The sequence below is a fragment of the Rhinolophus ferrumequinum genome (genome assembly GCF_004115265.2).
Source record: "Rhinolophus ferrumequinum isolate MPI-CBG mRhiFer1 chromosome 3 unlocalized genomic scaffold, mRhiFer1_v1.p scaffold_36_arrow_ctg1_4, whole genome shotgun sequence".
Taxonomy (NCBI): Eukaryota; Metazoa; Chordata; class Mammalia; order Chiroptera; family Rhinolophidae; genus Rhinolophus; species Rhinolophus ferrumequinum.
In genome coordinates, this window is record NW_022680354.1 from 1,202,871 (window position 1) to 1,225,886 (window position 23,016).

At 54.5% G+C, this 23,016-nt stretch overlaps 1 protein-coding gene across 1 annotated transcript in view; it reads right to left on the bottom strand.

Annotated features, from left to right (window-relative positions):
* Positions 1 to 22,697, bottom strand: part of UNC93A (unc-93 homolog A) — a 28,138-nt gene extending 5,441 nt beyond the window's left edge. The window contains exons 1-7 of the mRNA XM_033100477.1: positions 22,292 to 22,697; positions 16,867 to 17,048; positions 15,935 to 16,164; positions 14,736 to 14,861; positions 9,476 to 9,690; positions 7,158 to 7,293; positions 5,363 to 5,494 (exon numbers count right to left, since the gene is read on the bottom strand). Of these exons, the coding sequence (XP_032956368.1) occupies positions 5,363 to 5,494; positions 7,158 to 7,293; positions 9,476 to 9,690; positions 14,736 to 14,861; positions 15,935 to 16,164; positions 16,867 to 17,048; positions 22,292 to 22,378 (1,108 nt within the window). The 5' untranslated portion in view covers positions 22,379 to 22,697. The remainder of the gene's footprint in view (positions 1 to 5,362; positions 5,495 to 7,157; positions 7,294 to 9,475; positions 9,691 to 14,735; positions 14,862 to 15,934; positions 16,165 to 16,866; positions 17,049 to 22,291) is intronic.
* Between the last annotated feature and the right edge of the window lie 319 nt (positions 22,698 to 23,016).

The window sequence follows — 23,016 nt, forward strand, 5'->3', positions numbered from 1 at the left end:
GTTAGAGCGTGGTGCTGGTAGCACCAAGGTTGCCAGTTCCATCCTCTTATGGGCCACTGTGAGCTGTGCCCTTCTTAATAAATAAATAAATTTTTTAAAACTGTCAAGGTCACGATAAAAAACAGAAAAACGAGAAACTGTCACAGTCCCGACAAAGGAGAGGTGACGACTAAATGCTACGTGGTGCCCTGGATGGACTCTTGGGGACAGAAAAGACATCAGTGGGAAAACTGGAGAAATCCAAATAAAGTCTGAAGTTCAGTTCAGTCATGAACCCAAACTTATTCTTCGTTTTGACAAATGTTCCAGGGTTTGTAAGATGTTAGCAGTGGGGAAACTGGGTGGATGGGACTTCTCTGCACGGGCTTTGCAACTTTCCTGTAAATGTAAAATTATTCCAAAATAAAAAGCTTATTTACAAAGGAAAAAAACCTCGCTCTCAGCCTGACCTGCCTGCCTCATCTTCCCAGGGAAGACACTAGATGCAAGCCCTGTCTTCGGATGAGAAGACGTCGACAAGGGGTCAGGCAGTCTTGTTTGGTTAGAAAATACAGGTTAAGTGAACTGGATACGTAGAGAAGTCAGGTTTTCTGAGTTTATCAAACCAATAACAGCCCCTTTGGCAGCTACCAGGGCACAAGAGTATTTTTAGAGCAGACATTCTGAGTCTTAAATGCAGCGCATTGGCGTGTAAGGGTTGCTATGGCAATGGCATCCTTCTTTCATGAACTGTCAGGGCGAATAAACAGATAGGAGTTACTGGCCCAGACTGACTGCTCCAGAGGCTGGAGGAACTTGGAGCCCAGTGGGAAACACCGAGCGGGGAGTTGCAGTTTCCACCCCAGGCCCAGGGGCTCGGGTGGTTCATATGACCTGCTTCTGAGTTTCCACTGAGAATGATCAGTGTTTCTTTCAACTGAGACGGGATGAGGGGAGAAAAGGGTCAACTTGCTCTGACATGTACTCAGTCTCATTCATTAGGAAAGTATGTGGCTCACATATTTTCTTAAAAAAAAAAAAACAACACTCAGGGAGAAAAGGATTAGAAATCCAATTTGCTATTAAAAATTAAAAACAAGAATGAGAGAGCAGCTCTTGGGAGGTGGCAAAACCTACACACAATTTCCTGCTTTAAAGAAATACAGAGACCGTACGGATGTGCCACCCTGCAGGGTGGCAAGTTCTGGGAGAGCCCGGTGGAGTCAGCCGGCCTGGATTCAGTCAGCAAAACATCACTCTCGACGATTGCGAGTAGAGACCCCAAAGGGAATGCTCAAATATACGAGAATAACAATGTTCCCCAACAACTGATTTTTCCTTGAAAAAAATTACTTTTCATCTGTACAAAAAGACAGAAATAATTCATTTTAAATGAGCACCCCTTCTTCAAGGGAGTCTCTGCAAGTCATTCGTTGGACCTCATGTCGTTCTGCACCATCTTGACAAAGGCTTTACCTGACAGCCTCTCACGTCCGTGACCAGAGAGGGAGAGTTAAAGCAACCATTCCTAGAGCTCAGGGAAGGAAACTGTCATGCAGGGTGTCATGCAGGGTCTCTGGTCCTGCTCCGCACATAAGAACGCGGGACACGGTGAGGCCAAAAACAAACATGGAGCCATAGATACAGGAGTCATACCACTATAGTCTCACTGGCGGCTGGGTTGGAGACACAGGAAGCAAACATCCGCCAGCACCCCATTTTCTGCTAGCGCACCCACAGCAGTTATATTAGTGGCCAGTGGCTCACTGGTTACAGCTGACGGCCATCCAATCACAGCTGATGGCCGTTTACTACCTGAGCCAGCACCTTTCCACGTGAGGCCGAGAGCCTGGAAACTGCACTCCTGGCTCTGTCCCCACAGAAACCAAACACTTTTTCTGCAGTTATTTGAAGCACCTAGAGAATTATTGCAGAGTTTTGTGCAGCTTCTTATCCCGGTCCTTTACCTGACTTTCATGTGTAAATACTTTTAAAACTTCAAGTGACTTCAGAGACACCAGCTAACATCTTAGGAAGCAAGACAGCATATGCATTTGGGGTGTTCAGTAAATACTGGGTGTCTTTCACACGTCACAGGGATGTTGAAAATCCTCTCCTGATGCTCGCTGGGTAAGGTGTGTAGGATTGCTGCAGGCGACGTGGCCTGCCTGTCACTAGTCGGATTCCAGACTGCCAAGAGAAGCTGAGACTTTCTGTTTCTCTCTACTGCCCTGACTCACGCTTCTGCTGTTGAGCAACGCTGAAGCCTCGCCTGTGAGAAGTTTCGGTCATTCCTTCCGAGTGTTGGCCTTCATCCACACACACCAGATTACAGCACCGAGCCAAACACATTTGTCACCTGGGTCAGAACTTCGCAGGAGCCACCTGCATTGCTGAGCCCGTAGAAAGGATTGTGAAACCCGCACTCTTCAAACCCAACAACATGACGTTTTTTCAGAGGTGTTTTTACAGCTGTCCTAAGCTGGCAAAGCACTGAGACCCTAAGGCAGGGGCCATCCTGTGCTGAGGCCACGGGCACCAGCTGTCCTTGGTGTAGGGACAGCAGCCGGGCCTCCCATCCCTGGAAACGCTGGCTTGTGGCTTGTTTGGGGATTGGCCCGACCCAGTTTCTAGTCGCCAGGTGTTTCCTGGATGAGGGCTGAACGGTGATGTCTACAAGGGAAGAGGCTGTCTTCTGAGGGGCCCCGGGTGTCTCACTGCGCTGCAGACTGCCAGATGCACAGCTGGAGGCCTCCTGGGGCCTCCGACACCCCCAGCCCCGCCCTGTGCCGGCCGTACCCGGGCCTGTGGGGAGCTCAGGGCTAAGGGTGCCTGCCCTAAGCCCTCCCCTGCCATTTTCAACAACCACCCAAATTTGCCCTGTAGTCCCCGTCCCCCACGTGCTGTCACTCACTCTCTGCTTCCTCCTCTCCTGGTGGCCTCCCTCCGAAACTCGCTCAGCTACAGCTCATCTTGTAGAAAACAGGACCAGCCAGCCACCCAAAGGTGTCTTGCTGGCGCTCCAATCGCCTGGGTAACGCTGACTCCCACGTCCAGCCCGCATGCCAGCTGCCCCAGCCTCCCTGCTCAGGCCTCGTGTAGCACCCCTCCTCCTGGCCCTGCTGTCCTGCTCAGCACGGGTGACTGTGACCTCCACCCCACAGCCAGTTCTCCCTGCTCAGCTGGACAGCTCCCTGCACGTGGCAGCTCCCCCCACGTTCACTGTGGACATTCGCCTCCGGTTCCAATGCCCTGCACCGCAGCTCTGACCCTCTGACCTCTTTGATGCCACCAGCCCCCCTCCTGTGTCCCTCTCACCATCCTCCTGTGTCACCGGATCACCCATGTCAAGCCTGACACCTCCTTGCCCTGCCCCACCTCTGCTCTGGTGATGAGTGCTGAGGCGCCAGGCCGCAGGGAGCTCTACTGTCACCGGCCTGAAGGCAGCTCAACCCCAGCGCCCTGGCAGGCCCTTCCCGCGCCCTCAGCAGCTGTCCCAGGCCTCCCTTCACACCTGTTGACCTCAGAGACTGCATAACGTAAAGGCTGAGGGCTTAGGGTACCGGGCACACAGGAAGTGCCAGGGCTTAGGGTACCGGGCACACAGGAAGTGCCAGGGCTTAGGGTACCGGGCACACAGGAAGTGCCAGGGCTTAGGGTACCGGGCACACAGGAAGTGCCAGGGCTTAGGGCACCGGGCACACAGGAAGTGCCAGGTGTTAGGGCACCGGGCACATAGGAAGCGCTCAGTAACGGCTCTGCACGGAAGCCATCGCTGTTACACGACTCCTCCCCCCACGACGACAAAGTCTCCCATGCGTCTTTCATTCCAGCATCCTGCCCCTTGTCCCCAAAGAAAGGGCACCGCTCCTCCTGGTCAAGGGAAACCTCTGCTCAGTCCTCCCATTGCACATGGCCCCTTAAATCATCATCAGCCCCCACGTCCTCTCAGCTTCCTTCCCTCCCCCATCTTCTCATCACAATCATTAGCTCTGAAATGAAAAATAACCATCATAATAGATAGACATTAAAACAGCCACTCCTAAGTGCTATGTCCCCCTGATCAGTGACTCTCTGGGCCCCCTTCAAAGCCAAGGCCGTCAGCAGGTGCACCCAGCCCTGCCACCTCCGTCCGTCTGCACTCCGTGCCTCCACCTGTGAATCCAGGTCCCACCATGCTGGGGACGCTGTGCCACGTGGCCGCTCACTCCGACGGCCCTGCAAGGACTTCCACCTCCTGCGCTCTCAGCCCGCTCTTCCCACCCTCTCCCCTCCTTGTGCACCGCTGCTGCCAACCTGCAGGTCAGCTGTATCAGCCAACTGACTGACAGCTGGGGTTACCATGCAGCCCTTGTCCGCACACAGCTGAGCCTCACTCCCTGCTGTAAACCCTTTCTGTTGCTTCCACCGGGGGGCCAGCCAGCCTCTGCCCTTCACCCCTCAGCAGTCCCCACTGCGGTGGGAGGAATGCTGTGTCCCCCAAATTCACATGCTAAAGCTCACCCCAATGTGAGGGTGTTGGGGGCCCTCTGGGCAGTGATTTGAGCATGAGCACGGAGCCCCCATGATGGGATCAGTGCCCTTAGAAAGTGGACCTTGAAGCTCCTTGCCCCTTCCACCCCATGAGGACACAGCAAGAAGACGGCCCTCTATGAACCAGGAAGAGGGCCGTCCCCAGACACGGAACTTTCCAGCGCCTTGATCTTGGCCTTCCAGCCTCAGAGGGGTGAGAAGTGAGGTCTGCTGTGTCCACGCCTCTGACCTGTGGTGGCCTGGTCAGCATCCCACACTGACTGACAGCTTCCTCCCGAATCCCGCTTCCTGCTGCTTGGGCCTCCTTCACCACCGGCTCCACCAGGAGCTGACTCAGGAGTGACCTCCCCTCCTACCTCTCACTTGGTTCTCCCAGATGGACAGCCCCAGCGTCCACTGCTTGGACATTGTCACAGTAACCTGTAAGCATTCTCCTACAGAAGTCACACATGTACCTCCCTGTCTCAGCCAGAGCACCCAAGGATTCTCCATCCCCCGTGGGCCAGCACCAGGCACGCAGCAAGCACGCCATGCCGCTCGGACAGGTTCCTCAAGTGCCAAGCCACGAGGAGCGTCCCTCTTAGGACTGGAAGTCGCACACTCGGGGTGATTTCTCTCTTTTGCCTCATGCATCTGAATAAATGCTCAGAGAAAGTACTTCGAACCCACAGTATGGATGAAGCCGGAGTCCTCTTGCCTGTTTGGTCCCCATTCCACTCCCCTTGCTGCAGCACAGCGCCATGTTTCCTGGGTGTCCCGCAGCTGGCCGGTCCTCCAGCCAGCCCATGTCCGCCCACAGCGGCCCAGGTAGGGGACCTGAGCAGGAAAGGGCTCTGTGCTGGGTACTCACCATTGTTCTGTGTCTGCCACACGGCGTCAGCAATGCCCCAAAGGCCAGAAAAAACAAAGAACACAGCCAGCTGGTCAGGGTTTGGTTTCCACAGCAAGAGGGCGATTATGCAAGAGAGGTGGGTGACCGCACCTGTGCACGTGCAGAGGGGACAAAATCGCCCAGGAGATGAGTGCTGTGCCAGGAGCTGAGCTAACGTGTCTTAGATGTGTTCATGCTAAAGGAAATTTCTTCCCGATCATTTGCTTCATGCCTGAAGTGTTCTTTCCTTAAAACACTCCAGACCGATTTCTGCAGGTGGGTTTTGACATTGAACATGGGGGGGCTGATGTGTGTGCACTTCGCACAGTCTGACTGCAGCTCTGCTCCCCTCTGGTCTGCACACCGACAGGGCAGGACAGAGGGGTGACGAGTCACAGAGGGACACATCGTCTTGCCCAGGCTGAGGAGCCCCTAGAGTATGAGGGTTCAGACACAGTGAAAGAGAGAAGGGCTTCTTCATTAGGGGTGAGTCATAGGACCCCCGCTTCTCACTGAGTGGTGGGGGAGTGGGGAGTGGGAGGGAGGGGTGTGCCTCCTGTGGGAGCTGGGCCTTCACAAGGAGAGGCCAGCCAGCGTATTCCTCCTGACTTTTACCCCAGTGCATCCTAACTTGTGGCCTCATGATTTCTGCAGACACTGTGGCGTCTCCAGAATGTAGTAGCAGAACAGCTTATGACACTCCAGAAACTGCTGCCCAGGGGCCGCCGGATGGCTCAGTTGGTTAGAGAGTGAGCTCTGAACAACAGGGCCACTGGTTCAATTCCCACATGGGCCCGTGAGCTGCGCCCTCCACAACTAGATTGAAGGCAACGAGCAGCCGCTGAGCTTCCGGAGGGGCGGCCGGAGGGCTCAGCTGGTTAGAGCGCAAGCTCCCAAAAACAAGGTTGCCGGTTCTAAACCCCAACTGGACTTGGAGCTGAGCTGCACCCTCCACAACTAGATTGAAGGACAACGACTTGGAGCTGATGGGCCCTGGAGAAACACACTGTTCCCCAATATTCCCCAATAAAATAAAACAAATAAATAAAAAAAAAGAAACTGCTGCCCAGTGGGAAGAGCAGGGTCTGCAGGGTCAGAAAGAGCAGGTGCATACTGGGTTCCCTGAAGCTGTGTGACCGTGGGCAAGTCACTACACTTCTCTGTTCCTCATTTCCTCATCTGTCAGGTGGGCAGTGTCTGCTCCACAGGACGATGGTGAGGATGAAATAGAGAGACATGCACAGGACTTGCCCTTAGTGGGCCCTGACAGAGGTTTATTGTTCCCCCTCTTCTTGCTCCATTGACACAGACCCCTTAGCCCTGGACTGGGAGCTGGGTAACTGTTCTGTTAGCGCCCTTATTTCTCACTGCTCACATCGTCCCTGATTCTTCTTCCTTCCTTCCCAAGGGAAATAGAAGGTGCCGCGTGTTTAGCATGCAGTCTGTCCGCTTTGAAAGGTCAGGCTTCATGCACTACGTAACACAGGTCGTGTCCTTCAGAAGCCAGCCCTCACTCGCCCTGAGGGCCAGTCAAGACACCCCTTCACGTGCCTGCAGAAACCCTGTGCTTAGCCCAGTCCTAGCCCTCATGACACGACCCCACAGCGGGGCAGCCCTGCCTGCTGGAGGGAGGGAGGGAGGGACGGAGGGGGTGAGTGGCTTTCTTAGGGGCTGGACAGATTTCCAGGCAGTTCCCCGCGTGCTCTCAGCCCTCACCCACCCTCTGGGCGGCAGTGTCGCTGTTCTTGCTGGCGTCTGGGAAAATGACACTTACCGAGTGCGTAGAGAGCAATCCTGCCCGTGTACTGGGACAGCCGTCCGTACAGCTCGGAGCACAGGGAGTTGGTGGCTGAGAAGCAGATCATCACGTAGCCCACAAAATGGATGCCCAGGGCGCAGGTGGTGTAGGACTGCGGAGGGAGCACAGAGCTGCGTCACAGCCGTCCTCGGCCGGCCTGGGCCCTCGGCAGGAACTTGGGTGGCTTTGATCAGGCATGTGCTGTAGGCTAACACGGGTCCCACCGGGTGACAGCTGACTTGCTGAATTGGCCTGAAACCTCTGTCTAGGATTTCTAGCTCCCAGTGTAGAGAAAAATGCTGGTGCTGGCGCTTCTAAGAAAAATCCTCTCCAGGGCATAATCTAACAAAGTGTGGCTGGGACAGACATCTGGACATATTTGTGGCACACGTATTATTTATTTAGGGGCTAATCGGAGCTCCTCCTGGTGGGGGCTGATCGTTTCCTGCCCAGCTGATTAGACGGTGGAAAGGTGGAGGGAGAGCGGGCTGCGTAGGGGGAGCACAGAGGGTTTTAGGGCAGTGGGTACGTGTCACCATCCAAACCACAGAATGTGCAACACCAAAAGTGACCCTCACGTCAACTACGGACTCAGGTATTTATGACGTGTAGGTACAGATTCACGGATGGTGACAAATGCACCCTCCAGGGGGATGTTGACAATGGGACAGGATTTGGGGGGCACACGGGACATCTCTGTACCTTCCACTCAATTTTGTCGTGAACCCAAAACTGCTCCAAAAATAAAGTCTCAGTGAAAGAGAAGATGGAAAGCACGTGAAGGGAATCTCAACAGAGATGAGGAGAAAGGGCTTCTGCACAAGAGCGTGAGGCTCCCAGAAGCCTCCATGCCTGTGCCCAGGCAGAGTCAGGACAGACACACAGACAAGGGAGCTGGCTGGGGGCCCACTGCATCTGGATGGCGGGGCGATGGCTGAGGTCACTTGAGGGTGGTCAGCAACACGTCCGATGGGAGGTGCCATGGCCAGACACCACGGGACTGTGTGGTTATTTTGTTTTTACTGTTTGGAGCTCTGAGACGTCCCATCCGGACTGCCCTAGGAGAAGGGAGCCAGAGAAAATCTAGGATGCCAGGTACTGCACGCACCAGACTTGTACTACAGACATTTGTGCTTTATCTGAAATTCCAACTTAGCAGGACCCTACTTCTCATCTTGCTGATTTGGCAAGTCTACCTGGGAGGGAGAGTGGTGGGGACGAGACAGGCAACGTTCCCTTCCTGGATAAGCTGGGCGACCCTCCGAGGGGTCCCCTGGGCTTGGCCCCGGCTCTCTCCACACCCACATGGCCCAGTTCCCACACAACACTTTCTGGAAAAGGGAATTTCAACTCTCTAATGTCCCCATTTGTGACATCGCTTCTATGACATTCCACAAGGTTGATTAGGACAGGATACCACCTGGGCAAGGGAACTAGAGAGACAGAGACTAAGTGACAGATCCACGAGGGAAGGTAGCTGTGAGTTCCAATTGTGTCCACCCCAAGGGATAAGGGTCACTCTGCCTGCCTGTCCAGTGTTCCCACACTGCTCACCGCCACCAAAGAGGGCGTCCAGCTATCCACAAAGGGGGCATCTAGGGAAAAAGGGTGATCTGAGTAGACAGGGTGACAAGGCCTGAGAGCCACGTCCATTTCTAGATGGTGAGGCATAGTTTAAAAACTAGAGTGATAAGGAATATCAGCGTTATTTGTGGATTTCATGTTTTCCCTGTTTTTTTTTTTTTTTACTCTAAAATAAGGACATGAGGGAGATGCAAGTAAGCACTACACAAATGAATGTTCTATGTAGTGACTCACAAATAGCTTTGGTCCTTTCCCCTGAAGGGACATCTCAAGACAGAAAGGTCCTCTTCCAAGCTCAGGGGGGTGGAAGTCACCTAGAAGGTGACATCCTGAGCAATAAACTCAGCTACCCTCGGGCCAAGAAGGACCTAGCACAGCACCAAGAGCCCTGTTCCCCCGGCCGGGCTCAGGTAGGTGGCCCTGCGACATCCAGTCATCCCTTCAGTTACAAACACAACTTGGTGTAATAGCCACACCATATTCTGTGCGTGTGGCTTTTTGCTTTCTCTCCTTCCCTCGCGGACTCGCCCTCCGGGCCACACCCTCGCGGAGTCGCCCGCCAGGACGCACCCTCACGGAGTCGCCTGCCAGGCCGCACCCTTGAGGAGTCGCCCGCCAGGCCACACCCTCGCGGAGTCGCCTGCCAGGACGCACCCTTGAGGAGTCGCCCGCCAGGACGCACCCTCGCGGAATCGCGCACCAGGTCATACCCTTGTGTAGTCGCCTGCCAAGAAGGCCTGTTCGAATCCACTGTACATTGGTAGCAGCACGAGGAAACGCAGACGTTTGTCTCTAAAAAGCTTGAAAGTCGACAGCAAAGTGGACCAAAACGATGGTGGTTTCTTCTCTCCTTCACTTTTCTGCTGATCGTCTCTTACGGGTTCGAGAAAGAGCGCTACCAGCAGGACCCCTAGGATGCCACTCCCTGAGAGGCAAACAACAGACAAATGCTTCTGTTATGGGACCCGGGGCCACGAGACCCTGGCACAGGCGGATTCAGTCACTTCTTCCCTCTCTGCAGGTGCAGGGCCAACGGTGAACCCTGACGGGAGATCAGAGCACACAGGCCGAGCCTGACCACGCCTCACACCTCCAGTGTGACATTGGAGCTGACACACACTACCTTGACCGCACACCTGTCGGTTCTGTGATTAACTTGTGACTGTCAAGCTCTCACAGGAGACCTGTCACCCTAGGTCTGTATTGTCTTCAGTGGCATAAAGTACAAAAACTTGGGGAGAGACCCCTGGATGTCCTCAGCACCCTTAACCATCAACTATTGTCTCGTCCTAACACTCAAGCCATTTCTTCCAACAGCCAGTGTCCCTTCTCAGGACTGAGTCCCAGGAGGTTACCGTCCGCTCCACGTTTATCCCAAATCTATTTGTCTAGACGTTGTGCAGGAGGCACATGCATCATGGTCTGTCCCCTGCCTGGGGAGCGTACACTGCCTTGGTGGGCTGAGACGGGGAGGTGCCCCAGAGAAATGGTCGAATTGAGAGCAAAAACAGGGGTGGGACCGTGTGTCTGTTGTGCCACCGTTGTGTTTAATAAGGCGGGGAGGACATGAAAACATATTTCTTTATATGCTCATCAAATACATCTAAGAATGAAAGAAGACATAGTTGCCTGTGGGTGCAGGAGAACTGGGTGGTGAGACATGGCCGTCACAGGGGACTGGTCCTTTTTACAATGTTTGCATTTTGAACCATGTGAACGGGCTATTTACACACACACACACACACACACACAGAAAATCAAAGAAAACGATTCAGTTTCCCCCGTGAGGGGACGTCCTCCCCTAACCCCAGGACAATGACGAAATGGCTTTGTCTACAGTGGCCTCTCATTAGTAGAAACACCTCCTTTCCTCTAGGTCAAGAAGCAATGTGTGGTTAGTCTTGGTTTTTTCTTTACACGACAACCTCTTTGCTCCCTTCCTGACTTTAATAGCTCTGTGGTATCTTTCTATCTCCACTGCTTTTCTTCTGTCTGGCCGTGGTCATTATGCACAGTGCTTGGGAGTCACTCCAGAGCAGCGACCGTCTTCCTTCCCCTGCTGGGTTGTACCAGAATCTTTCAGAACAGGCTTTAGTCACTTGTTCCTACCCGACCCTACCACAGCGTGGGTCTGTCATCCTTTAAGGATGATTTGAGTTACTTTATCTCTTTACTTTGCCTTGCGTACCTCATCTACCATATTTTCCATCTCTTACAACCAGCAGGTACCTTCCTGCGGCCCATGGCCGCCGGCTCGCCACCGCATGACGGCACAGCCGGCTGAGCATGACTGAAACCGTGAGGTGTACAGTCAGCGCTCTCCCCAATTGTTTGCAGAAATGGTAAAACCAGTCTTGCACCCATCTCAGAAAACTATGCTGTCAACACTTTTCCACCCAGAGAAGCACTAATGTACTTCTACGCTTTATTTCTGTAAACATAACCCCTCCCCCCACTTCAACATTTTAATAAAGTTTATTAAACACCGTGTGACAGCCCGCAGAGCTCATGCCCACCAAACCGTCAAGCCAGGTTACCGTGCCTGGGTGCGGGGCTCTCTTCCAAACCAACCTCATCAACTGACTGTGTGCAGTCACGTGAGAAAGGCACCTCCATTGTCCACTCACTGGCCACAGGTCCTTCTCCACAGTCTCACCTTGTGGGTTCTGACTGCCTCCCTAGGACCCTCCCCCTCCCAGCCCCAGGGACAAGTGCCACGCAGGCGCCTGTGAGACGAGGTCATGGGTGTAGAAGCTGCATGTTTACTAGGAAATATGTGTGTGTGCAGAGCTGCCCTGTGACCCAGAGCCTCCTCAGGGGCGTGAGCTGGGAAACTGCCGGCGTTGCACAACTAACATGCTGTATTCTAAAGAGAAGCGCTTTGCAAGACACCTCTTTATGAGGACAAAGCTCAGAAATCCAGGAAAATCACTCCAGGAAGATGGTGTTCTGTCTCCTTTAGTCCATTTTTCTCCTTTGCTATTTTTCTTTTGTCTTTATGGTAACGTGGCTTTGCTTAAAGGAAAGAGACATATAAGATCCTGTAAGAAAGCCTGGATTCAGATAATAAGAGACAGCCCCTCCATGTTACACATGCACAATGTGTGTTTCACGTAAACCTCGGATTTCAGCTCCCTCAGGCTGCAGGATTCTCTGCAACAGGAACTGTGTGCAGCGTGCAGGTGGGACTGGGCTGCTGCCAGACTACGTGCAAAGGGTTCTCCAAGGAGAAACACACAGAGAGCCTGGCGTTGAGGAGAGAACGTAACAAAGGGCCTGCAGTGCGGACAATCTCCTTGCCATGGCCCGGGCTGTCCCATGAGAACGGGGTCAGCAAACTCCAGTCTGGGGGCGACATCCTGCTGTGCACCGGCTTTTTAACTAGAGTTTCACTGGCACACAGCCGTGGTCACTCGTGTACACGTCTGTGTCCTCTCCATGGCAAAGATAGCACTGAATAGTAAGCAGACCATGCAGTCCTCACGCCTAAATATGTACTATCTGGCCCGTCACAGAAACAGCTCGCCACCCCTGCTCAGACCATCACCGGTTCACAGAGGGGAGGGCTCATGCCGGGGACTGCATGGCCAGAATGACAGAGCCGGGACGAGACACGAGGACCTGGACTCGGCCAGTAATTTCCATGAGGCCCTGGCCTGTCTGCGGGGGGCTGGGGGGGAAATGTCGAGAGGGCACCGGCTGGGCTGACCCCCGTTCCCCTCACTACGTTGATGGGACACCGGGACCTGCTGGGAAAACACACGAGCAGCTCCAGTCTGCAGAAGCCTTAGAGGCGGTGGGAGCCCAGCACGCCTCCTTTCCACAGGTTCCCTTCCCACCTCCCACTCACTTCTCAGACCACTCCTCTCTGGCCCGGCACCCCAGCCTGACCACATCGCTTTCTCAATGGGTGTCCATGCCTCTTGATGGGGACCTCACTGCCCGAGTGTCCCGGGAGCCTTTGTCCCTTGTGACCATCTTAGCCCCCCGAGCCCCGCTGCTGCTGCAACCTGGGGTGTCCCCCAGGACCTCTGGCTTTGTGATCCACCTTCCTCAAAGGCTCCCACTCTCCACCAGGCCGTCAGCATGGGTCACCCAGTTCCAGGCTGCACGTACCTCCTCCCTAAGAACCACATCTTAGGGAATTTCTTTCCCTAAGAATCTTGTCAGCTCCCGAGGTTTCAGCCATCACCTGAAGAGCTGCTCCCAGCTGACAGCCGCTCTCCGGTCTGCGGCCTGAGCCCACACCACTCCTAATTGCCTGCCTAGTGGGAGCCCTGCAGCTTTGCGGGCACATCGGGGGAGAGCGGCCGAAACTGAGCGAATTCTTCTTTCGCCCTCAGGGTTGTTTGGCCCTTCCTCTCCCACGTTCCACGTCCACTCCGTGGAAAAGCCCTGTTGGTCTTTGCCCTGAACTCTCCTTATCTCCCTCTCCCCTTGCTCGGCCACTGTCCTTCTTCTTCATTCCTCTGTGGGTCACTGTACTTGCCCCTAACTGGACTCTGCCCACCGTCTTTCCACACTTCCTAGTAATGCTGACACTAGATTGTGTCTAGGGAACGAACCTGTGCGTGTCCAGACCCTTTGGCACAGCAGCAAGGCCTTTCCCAATGGGCCTCAGCTAGCCGCCCCCACCTCCGGCTTCTCCGCCCCTGCTCACAGCCATCCTCCTTCCCTGCCGCCCCTTGTCTCTGCCTTCAGTGCCCTTCTCTGCTTGGGTACCACCTCCTCGTCAACGCGGCCCTAAAACCCAATTTCCCAAGAAGATGTAACTACGTACCAACTGGGAACTTGTATCCAGTTTTGGTTAGTTGAATGTGTACCTGTGCCCTGTGCAGGACTAAGCTTACCGAAGGCGAGCTTCCTGTCTTGCTAGGTCTTGGGCCTTAGAAGGTCTAGCACACCGCTTGGCACACACTAGAGCTCTCTCTGCTTTGTCACCATCAAGTGACTGTTTTCCAGGGGCTCACTCAGCGCCTCCGGTTTGGAGACAGTTTCAAAACAGATATAAGTGTTGGTGGCACCTTATCATGTCACCGTGGAGACACTCCGACAGAGCATGCGGCCTTTCTAACCTTTGATGCCCAGCAGAATCCTGGATGCCGTCCCACCAGATCGACATGCATCAGGCCCTTGAGTCTTAAGAAGGAAACATTCCAAGACCTTTATGAATTCCAAATTCGAGAATGACAAAAAACTAGATGTAAATTCCCTTCAAAATGGTAAAAAACAAACAAACGAAAAAACTTTCAAGGTGTTCCCTTCGAAATAGTAATACATCTATGACTGCAGAGTAAAGCCACTTAGAAAAGAGGTGACGTAAACGTTTCCCACGAAGAGGAACTTCTAAGGATTAGAATCGTTACACAATTACCTTCTCTGGGCAGCCCTCTTTTGTGTGCCATCAGCTGCACTGTGACCAGTAAATGGCATCCCTGAGGCCTCATTCATCCAGGGTGATGGGGGCAGGAGAAACCCGTGCCCCACATTAGCCTTTCAGGAGGAGCCGCTCAAATATATTCCTCAGAAAACGATGACAATGTATAGGGATTTTGGATTTCCACGGTCACGTGGACGTAGGTGAAACAGGCCACCCACCGGTGCCATGTTCTACCATGTTCCACCATGGTGGCCATCAGCCCCACGGGGCCGTGGAACACTTGGAATGTGGCTGTCACACTTAGCAACAGTATTTTTAATTTACTTGATTAAAATTTAAATAAGCACCCGTGGCTAATGGCTGCTGTGTTGGACTGTACCAAGGTACAGCGACTGCCTCATCACAGGAAACCATGGACCAGCACTGTCGGCTGTATGCGACTCTGTGTGAAAATCCCTGAGTGCGATCCAGCGGAACACGCCGTGTGGGAGGTCATTTATACTCTGGGGAGAGAGTCTCTTCCAACACAGGAAGGAGTTGCATCTGGCCTCTGCTGGGACTCGGCCCGGAGCCGCGGAGACCACTCATACCTGTGTAAATGCCCAGCAGGGTGTAGACGAGCTCCTGGGAGGGCCGCTGCGTGCCGTTGGTGGGAACCGTGGCCATCAGGCAGTCACTGGCCCCACAGGACAGGAGCTGCTCCTCAGGGATGGCACCTGTGAAGTGAGAGGAAGCAGGTGACATGAGAACGCGGGTGTTTGATAGGACGTGGGACACGAGGAACGGCAGTGCCCAGTGACGAGGAGTGTGGACACGCCCAGGGCCAGAAACATAATGACTCCATGTCACAGAACATGGTTTGTTTGACCAAGCGTCTCAAAATACGTTTCCCTTAAGGCACATGTGTGTACGAGTAATTTTAAGACACTCTGGACAAATGTGCAATAAACGTTGGTGACTTGTTATATTACTTTCTTGGACATAAATGAACATTTTCAACATTTAAAGAGTTAATTAAGAAGAAACAAAGTGTAGGATGGCTGGGTTGTCTTTCTGATTCATCTATATCAAGTTCCATGACCTTGGGCAGGTTATTTCATACCTTTTCTAAAAGGTCGTTTCGATGTCTGTTAAAAGAATAAAATTTGAACTATCACATCATATGAGAAAAAAGGGAAGAAGGATTTTGATTACAGTTTACATGGGCTAGCAGGATGGAGGCCCAGGAGGAGGAGATACTGTAACTGTCAGGAGAGGTAGGACTCTTTCCCTCCATCCCCACAAAAGTCTCCTGTGAGAATTGAAGAGATCTGTATCCCCTGCCTTTGGTTGGAACCCTCCGACATCAAAGGTGCAGACTTTATACCCATGTCTGGGCCAACTCAGGTAAAAACAGATGCTTTAAAACGTCAGTCGTCAAACGTTCAAATCAGTTAAGGAACAAACGGTCTTATGTGTGACATTTAAAACACTAGTCAGCGGGTCAATTCAGAGGGAAAGGAAATCAGTGAACCCCGTTCTCACACAGCCCAAAAGCTAGGGCTCATCCACGAGCCCAAGGTCCGCTGGCAGCGACCAGTGGAGGGCAGGGTCAGAATGGCAGGGCAGCTGTGGATGCGACGGCCCTCAGGCCCCCCCACGTGTGGGGAAGAGGCTGAGGCCCAGGCCAGCTGAGAACCACGTCGTGTGGGCCTCATGTGTCCACCCACTCAAGTCACGGGATAAAGACGTGGGATGTCCAAGGGGTTGGGGACCCTCAGCAGTCATCACCGAGCCTTGTTCCTTGTACCTTGCGTGGGCGTCTGGCCAAACACCAGAGATGAGATCAGGTTGCCCCACACACCGGACGACTGGAATATGAGAAAGAACATGCCGAAATAGTGGTTCACCACATCCTTGCCAACTTTTCCTGCCTTCTTGGCGTGTGTGTTTCCCATGATGGTGAGGTAGGTGGAGTGAGCAGACCAGAGCGGGGCGGCTCCGAGTCCCAGCAGGATGGACGTGGGGATCAGAGTGTACCTGTGGAGTGAAGAACAGACATGCGGTGCCCTCTGGGGAGAAGGACAGTCAGGACGGGCTCACTGTGAGCAGGGTGATGTTTGTGGGTGGGTTACGTGGATGGAGTCACCGTGAGACCCAGTATAAATGCACAAATTCTGTGCCTTTTCTGGTTCAGGCTTGTCTGTAAGCATGAAATGCAGAGCTGGTGAACTGCCACGGGCTGGGGTGACAAACGAGGATGGCAGGTTTTAGGTGCTTCTAACAGCTTTGCATTTAAACATCACTGATTGAGATTGATTGGTTTTTGCCGTCCTCGATGAGGGTTCTGCCTGAAAACTCGCTGGTAACCAGAAAAAGAAGACTGTGAAGCCACGTAATCAATCAGTGTCCTGGGTAACAAGGGGGTGTCTCAGGTTCTTAGGACATCTTAGGTTCTCCCCTACGTTCATCCCTGGGGCCACAAAGGTACCCTGGTGCGAAGAGGGAGCCCGGCACCAGCCTTAGGAAGGGTCGGCAGGGGGCGGTGTGCCAGTGGAAGGGACGGAGCCACCCAATTGTCCTGACCCAGAAGCTGAGAGAGGGTGTCGGGAAGCAGAGTTCATTTTAAGGCGGAGGCAGTGGGCGGGCAGGGGGCGAGGGATCGCGTGTGCCCGCTGAGGGTCCCGAGCGGCTAGCCCTCCCTGGGCCCGGGTGCCCGGGGCCGTGAGCTGCGCGCTGTACCAGCTGGCGTAGAAGTTGCCCAGGGAGAAGGTCACGTAGCAGCTCATCGAGAGGACGACGGTCCACTTGCAGCCCAGCATCCTGATGAGCAGCGGCGGCAGGAACATGGAGGACAGCAGCATGGCGCCATACAGGGTGCTGAGCACTGTCACCCCCAGGCCCTCCTCGCTGTACAGGCTGCTCTGTGGGGACAAGGCAGCCCTGGTCGGGGCCCGGGCCGCGGGCAGACGGCTCTGCTCCCCGCACGCCCCAGCCAGCGCAGCGGGCTTTCCGGACGTGGCCTCTTCCCCTGCACGCTGAGGGGTGCGGGAGCAAACTGTTGGGGATGCTGAAAAAAGTGAGTCAAACGCTTCTACACCCGGCAGAAGCGAGCCCCACGGGGCGGGGCGGGGCCCTCTGTGCCACCTGACTCATCTATAGGACGAGGCTGCTGGACTATGAGTGTCCCTCTGTCCCCAGGCCCCTCAGGACGGGGCAGGGCAGTCAGGGGCAGCCGGCCAGCCTTCTGGTTCACTCTATACCCCAGAGCTCACTGCTGCCTCCTGGTTCACACTGTACCCCGGAGCTCACTGCTGCCTCCTGGTTCACACTGTACCCCGGAGCTCACTGCTGCCTCCTGGTTCACACTGTACCCCGGAGCTCACTGCTGCCTCCTGGTTCACACTGTACCCCGGAGCTCACTGCTGCCTCCTGGTTCACACTGTACCCCGGAGCTCACTGCTGCCTCCTGGTTCACACCGTACCCCGGAGCTCACTGCTGCCTCCTGGTTCACACTGTACCCCGGAGCTCACTGCTGCCTCCTGGTTCACACTGTACCCCGGAGCTCACTGCTGCCTCCTGGTTCACACTGTACCCCGGAGCTCACTGCTGCCTCCTGGTTCACACTGTACCCCGGAGCTCACTGCTGCCACCTGGTTCACACCGTACCCCGGAGCTCACTGCTGCCTCCTGGTTCACACCGTATCCCGGAGCTCACTGCTGCCTCCTGGTTCACACCGTACCCCGGAGCTCACTGCTGCCTCCTGGTTCACACTGTACCCCGGAGCTCACTGCTGCCTCCTGGTTCACACCGTACCCCGGAGCTCACTGCTGCCTCCTGGTTCACACTGTACCCCGGAGCTCACTGCTGCCTCCTGGTTCACACTGTACCCCGGAGCTCACTGCTGTCTCCTGGTTCACACTGTACCCCGGAGCTCACTGCTGTCTCCTGGTTCACACTGTACCCCGGAGCTCACTGCTGCCTCCTGGTTCACTCTGTACCCCGGAGTTCACTGCTGCCTGTTTTTGTCATTTTTCACTTGAGACCTAGCAGCTGGGTATGGTGACCAAAAGATCACATAGGTGACTAGACCCAGCTTGGCCAAGGCAGTCACAGGGGTGAATTGTGGCTTTTGCTGTGAAAGAAAAATCAGCATAACTGTTTCTTTTTATTACCCTTGTAAGAGGAAAGAGGATGAGGTAGAAGAGGAGGGGGAGGAAGAGGATGGAAGACGGCAGGGAAGGAGGGACGGAGTGGGAGGGGAGGGGAGGCGAGGGGGAGGGCGTGCCCAAGGACAGCACGTCTTCCTGTCTTGTGCTCCAGGTAACTGGCCAGACCCCAGAGGAGAAAAAACGTCTGGCACAGGGGTTCTCCTTGCAGAGCCAAGACCAAATCACACGTAAGCACCTTCCCCGAGTGCTGACAAGCAGACCCTGGAATGACAGCATTTATTTTCCTTCTGCTTTATGGCCTGGCCGGGAGACGGCATTACTATCCTCGTGGAAAAGGTGAAGGAGTTTGCTGAACGCCTTGTAGCATCACAGGCCCAGCCAGGGAGTCCAGGTGACCCCACGGTGCCTGCACTTTAATAGTGCCTCCTACCTGGTCTCCCATGCGACGGGATCGCAACAAAGGGTCCCGCAGCAGCAGGGGCAGCCCTGGAACACCCCTGGGCGTCATCCTCCTGCCCACTGGTCTCCCAAGCCCCTCGGGCGGCGCTCTGACCAGCATGGTACCCAAACCCCCGGGTTTTCTCCTCCTTTCCTCTTCCAGCCACCTCCAGCCCCAAACATGCTCTGACCATTCTCGTTCTCTTTCCAAAGGTGCCGTCAGGGGTCTCCAAGGCCCTCCCTGAAACACGCCCCCCGAGCCTACAGATCTCTGCTTTGACACTGAGTTAAAATTTCTCTCTGGACAGCCCCTGCCCTCCAGCGCACACCACCTGGTGACCCTCAAGGTCACCCCAGCCTTCCCAATGCCTTGCCTAAAGGTACTGGAGCCAGTACTTAATAATATGTGTTGATTCATTTAAACTGAAAGTATTATAAGAACATCCGGGAACATTCTGAAATCTGGTTGGAAGATGAGAACTGAGAACTGCGCTCCGAGGTGGGGGCAATCTGGAAATTTCTGTGTATAAAACTCTAGCTGCCAAGAATAGGAGAGAATCGGTTCAGCCTCGGCCTTTTGTTTCCTTGATACTTGTGTGTTAGATTCTCATGTATTAATGAGCTCACCATTTTGTATGCTAACGAGAAGCTCAGCACTTCTCTGCACAAAAATTCCTTCCCCCCCACAGAGCTTGCACATCAGCAAGCTCTATTTGTCACTTGTCACTTATAATCGAGTATGATTGCAAACCACTGTCAATATCCAAAGTGGGAACCAAATTTTAAAAGCAAATTTCTTTTCTTTGTGAACGACCACTTTCAAACACTCGTATCTGCTTGTGTGAGGAGAGCCAACCCACAAAATACGCACGTGGAGATACGCACACGTGCACGTAGAATTTGTGAAGCCTGTTTGCATAAACAGACATTCGCTCAATGCCTGCAACACAGATTCTTCAGCAGTTACTGGTGGAGGCTCTCTGCGTGGCTTTAGTGGCACAAAAAATGCAATAGCCACCGCCTTCCAGGAGTGGATGGTGACAGGAGCTGACAGGTGTCCGTAACACCAGCCAGCAGGCCACTGCAGTGGGGCTGTGAGTCCTGGGGGTGGGGTGGGGATGGAGCTCAGGGGCTGGCTCCTGGAAGGCTGCTAATGTCAGCCTAGTACAATCAGGAAGACCTTCTAGAAGGAGTGAAGGCCACGTGAGAACCAGACTGGGAGGAGGTGGCGTGGGAAAGAGCAGGAGGGACAGCCGGGGGGAGATGTTTGGGGGCTGCGTTTGCACAAGCCTGTCCTGAGGTGAGACAGCAGGGAATGTGTGATGCTTCCGGTGGGATGACGGTGCACAGCCGGCCAGACAGACCCGGGGGTGCGCTGGACTGCACCCTGGGAAACTGGGTTGGGTCTTTAAGCTCTTGGAGAGCCCCTGAAGGGAGTTCAGCTGACTAACACGCCTTGCCCAGATTTAGTTTCCAGGGCACAGGGAAGGGGTAGAAGGATGTGACATCCAAGCTGAGCTCTCAATGATAAATAGGAGATCAACCGCCAAAACGGTTGAGAGGCCAGCAGCTGCTGCGGTGGGAGGGTGTAGGTGTGTGTCTAGGTCTGGGGGAGGCTCGTGACTCTGGCTGGGGCCTGAGGATGCTTACAACCACCTTTGCCGCCCCTTTGGGGTGTGACAGTAAAGCCAACCCAATGAAAGCGGAAGGAAATGACAGAGGCAGGCAGGTCCCTCCAGCGTGGCTGGGACATACTTGTTCCTAAAGTCACTTGTATCCACGTCATCCATTTTTGGCCTGAGCCAGTTCCGACTGGCAGACATATCACCACAGTTAAGTATACGTGGTCTTGATGGGGGCGGGGGAAAGGAAAGAGGGCGGGGTTAGGGCTGGAGGGAGGGCGGGTGAGTGGCTGGGTGGGACGGTCCATGTCAGACTCGGAGCTCTGCTTCTCTAACATGTGCCATCTTCTGGGGCAGAGGGGGCCACACCAACGACAGCAGGTGCTCTACTCCCAAGAGCCCGAGCAGGCCACCAAGACCTGGTGCAAGGTGGGGCTCCCCTCAGCTGCACGGCTGTCCCCCAGCTGCTGCCACTGTTTCCTGAGTGAAGCTTCCACTGACCTGGGGGCAGAGGCCAGTGTTGTCTGCCCACATTCGTCTGTGGCCTCGCCCGCCCGCCCCCCCTGCCCCCGTCACAGCCTGATGGAGGGACCCCAGCAGCTTCTAAGGCTCTCCCCCTCCCTGCCCTCCCCCTTCCCTCCCTCCTTCCCACTCACTCTGGCTCCCAAGTCCAGAGGTCATTTGCTATAATTCCGCCTAACAGCTGTCAGATGCCAATAAGTGCTTCCTGAGAGTTCTGGCCCCCCACTAAGGGCGGGGGGCGGGCTACCCTGCCCGGTGCTGGTGTCGTCTGCAGGGTTCCCTTCGTGGGGGCTCTCCATGGGGAAACGGACCGGGGCCCACACCCTCGTCAGGTCCTCCTTCCAGAAATCACCTCCTACATTAAGGTGAGCTCCATTCAGCACAACCAGACAGGTGCTGGACACACGGACATGTCGCACAGTCAGGTTTCTGGAGGGGACGGCGCCTGGAGTCCTGACTGCACTCGCAGGAAAGGCCACTGCTTCCGGGAGGACCCAACGGTCAGAGTCAGTGTCGGCTACAACTTCGTTCTCTGTGGGCCTCACTGGAAACAAGACCAAGTCGGGGTCCACTGGGGAGACACACACTTGAGAATTCAAGGCTGAATTTGAGCTCTTGCCAACCTACACGTGCAGAGCGTTGGCGTCCCAGCAGCAGGGGTGGGAAATTCGAGCCTCTCCCTTCCTGTCCTGCACCTTTGGTTCTGAACCCCGTGTGTTTCTGGTTCAATACCACACACACGCAGGGGCCTGCTTCTTGTCTCTGAGTGACAAACCATGTAAGATACGTGTCATAAGAAGCCTCGAAGATGTTTCATGCCGTGGCGGTTCCCGGGCCACAACCCTGGACCTGATGATGTGTCTTCTTCCCGACCCGCCTTTGGGGTTCCCAGAGGTTTTAGCCACAGTTAAAGACCAGATTAAAATGTAACTGCCTGGGGAGGGTGTAGCAAGTCTGCTCCCAAGCACACGTGTCCCCTGCCACTGCCCTTTAGAGAGGGTCGCGGAGGAGACAATGCCACAGATGGAGAAACGCACAGACTGCTTTGCCCCAGAATCTATATGGCCTTAGTGGCATCTGATGAATTCCCATTACTGCCCCTGACCACAAAGCCGCGGCACCAAATCAAAGAATTCACAATGATCCTTCTTGCGTTTTCACCCAGAGGTGAAGAATATCTTATCACATCACTAACCCATGACCAGCCCTCCTGGTCCAAGGTTCAAACACACACTGGCTGTTATGTGCTCCCACTGGAATGGGGGCGGGTCGGCGCTGGGGGATGGACGGCGTGTCACAGCCTCTGCCTGTTTCAGAGGGTTTGGGGGCTGAGTTGTACAACAAGACCTTGGCGTCTGTGACCACAGGGACTTGTGGAGGCCAAGAGAGCAGGACGCCTGTGCACACGTACCTGCAGACTCTGCAGACCTCCGTAGGCAGTAAAGAGAAGCAGAAATCCAAGGGAAACCACAAGCACGTTCCTCAGGCTTCTGTCCATTGTGCTGATCACAGGCTCCCACCGTCCGTGGCCGTGCACACTCGCGGATCCCTAGAAGAAGGCAGTCGGGCCCAGGGATCAGTCCAAAGGCGTCATTGCCTCCTGTCTGAGGTGGAGCGTTCGTCCCTAAGGCTGCCTGGAGCTCATGAACTCGGCTATCACCAATGCCATGAGCCCCGGGGTCGTTATGCATCTAACTTTGCCGCTGTTCACAGGAACCAGTGTCCAACAGGCCAGAGGTCAGGACTCACCAGCGTGTACGCATGTGTGCTTTTTTCCCTGTTAATTTCCAGTAGATGTGGTCCTTGCAGTAAAGTGATGATTTAACAGTATAGACTATAATTATGCGTTATGTAATAGCACCTTTTTGCACCGTCCTGTATGTATAATGGGCCCTCCCACATAAAGGGACATTGTCAGTGGTGCAGGATGTGAAATGAACTTCAGACTCACAGACCCAAGTATAAACGGCAGCTTCAAGACACACAGTTCAACTTCTGGAAAGGCGGTCACGAGATTATAAGGGCCGAGGGCCAAAGTATCAGCGCCTCCAGGACTCAGTGACTTCACAACTCTGCACTAATTGACAAAGACACTCAACTGTGTGGGGGGCAGCGCTCTGATACGCGGCTCCCATC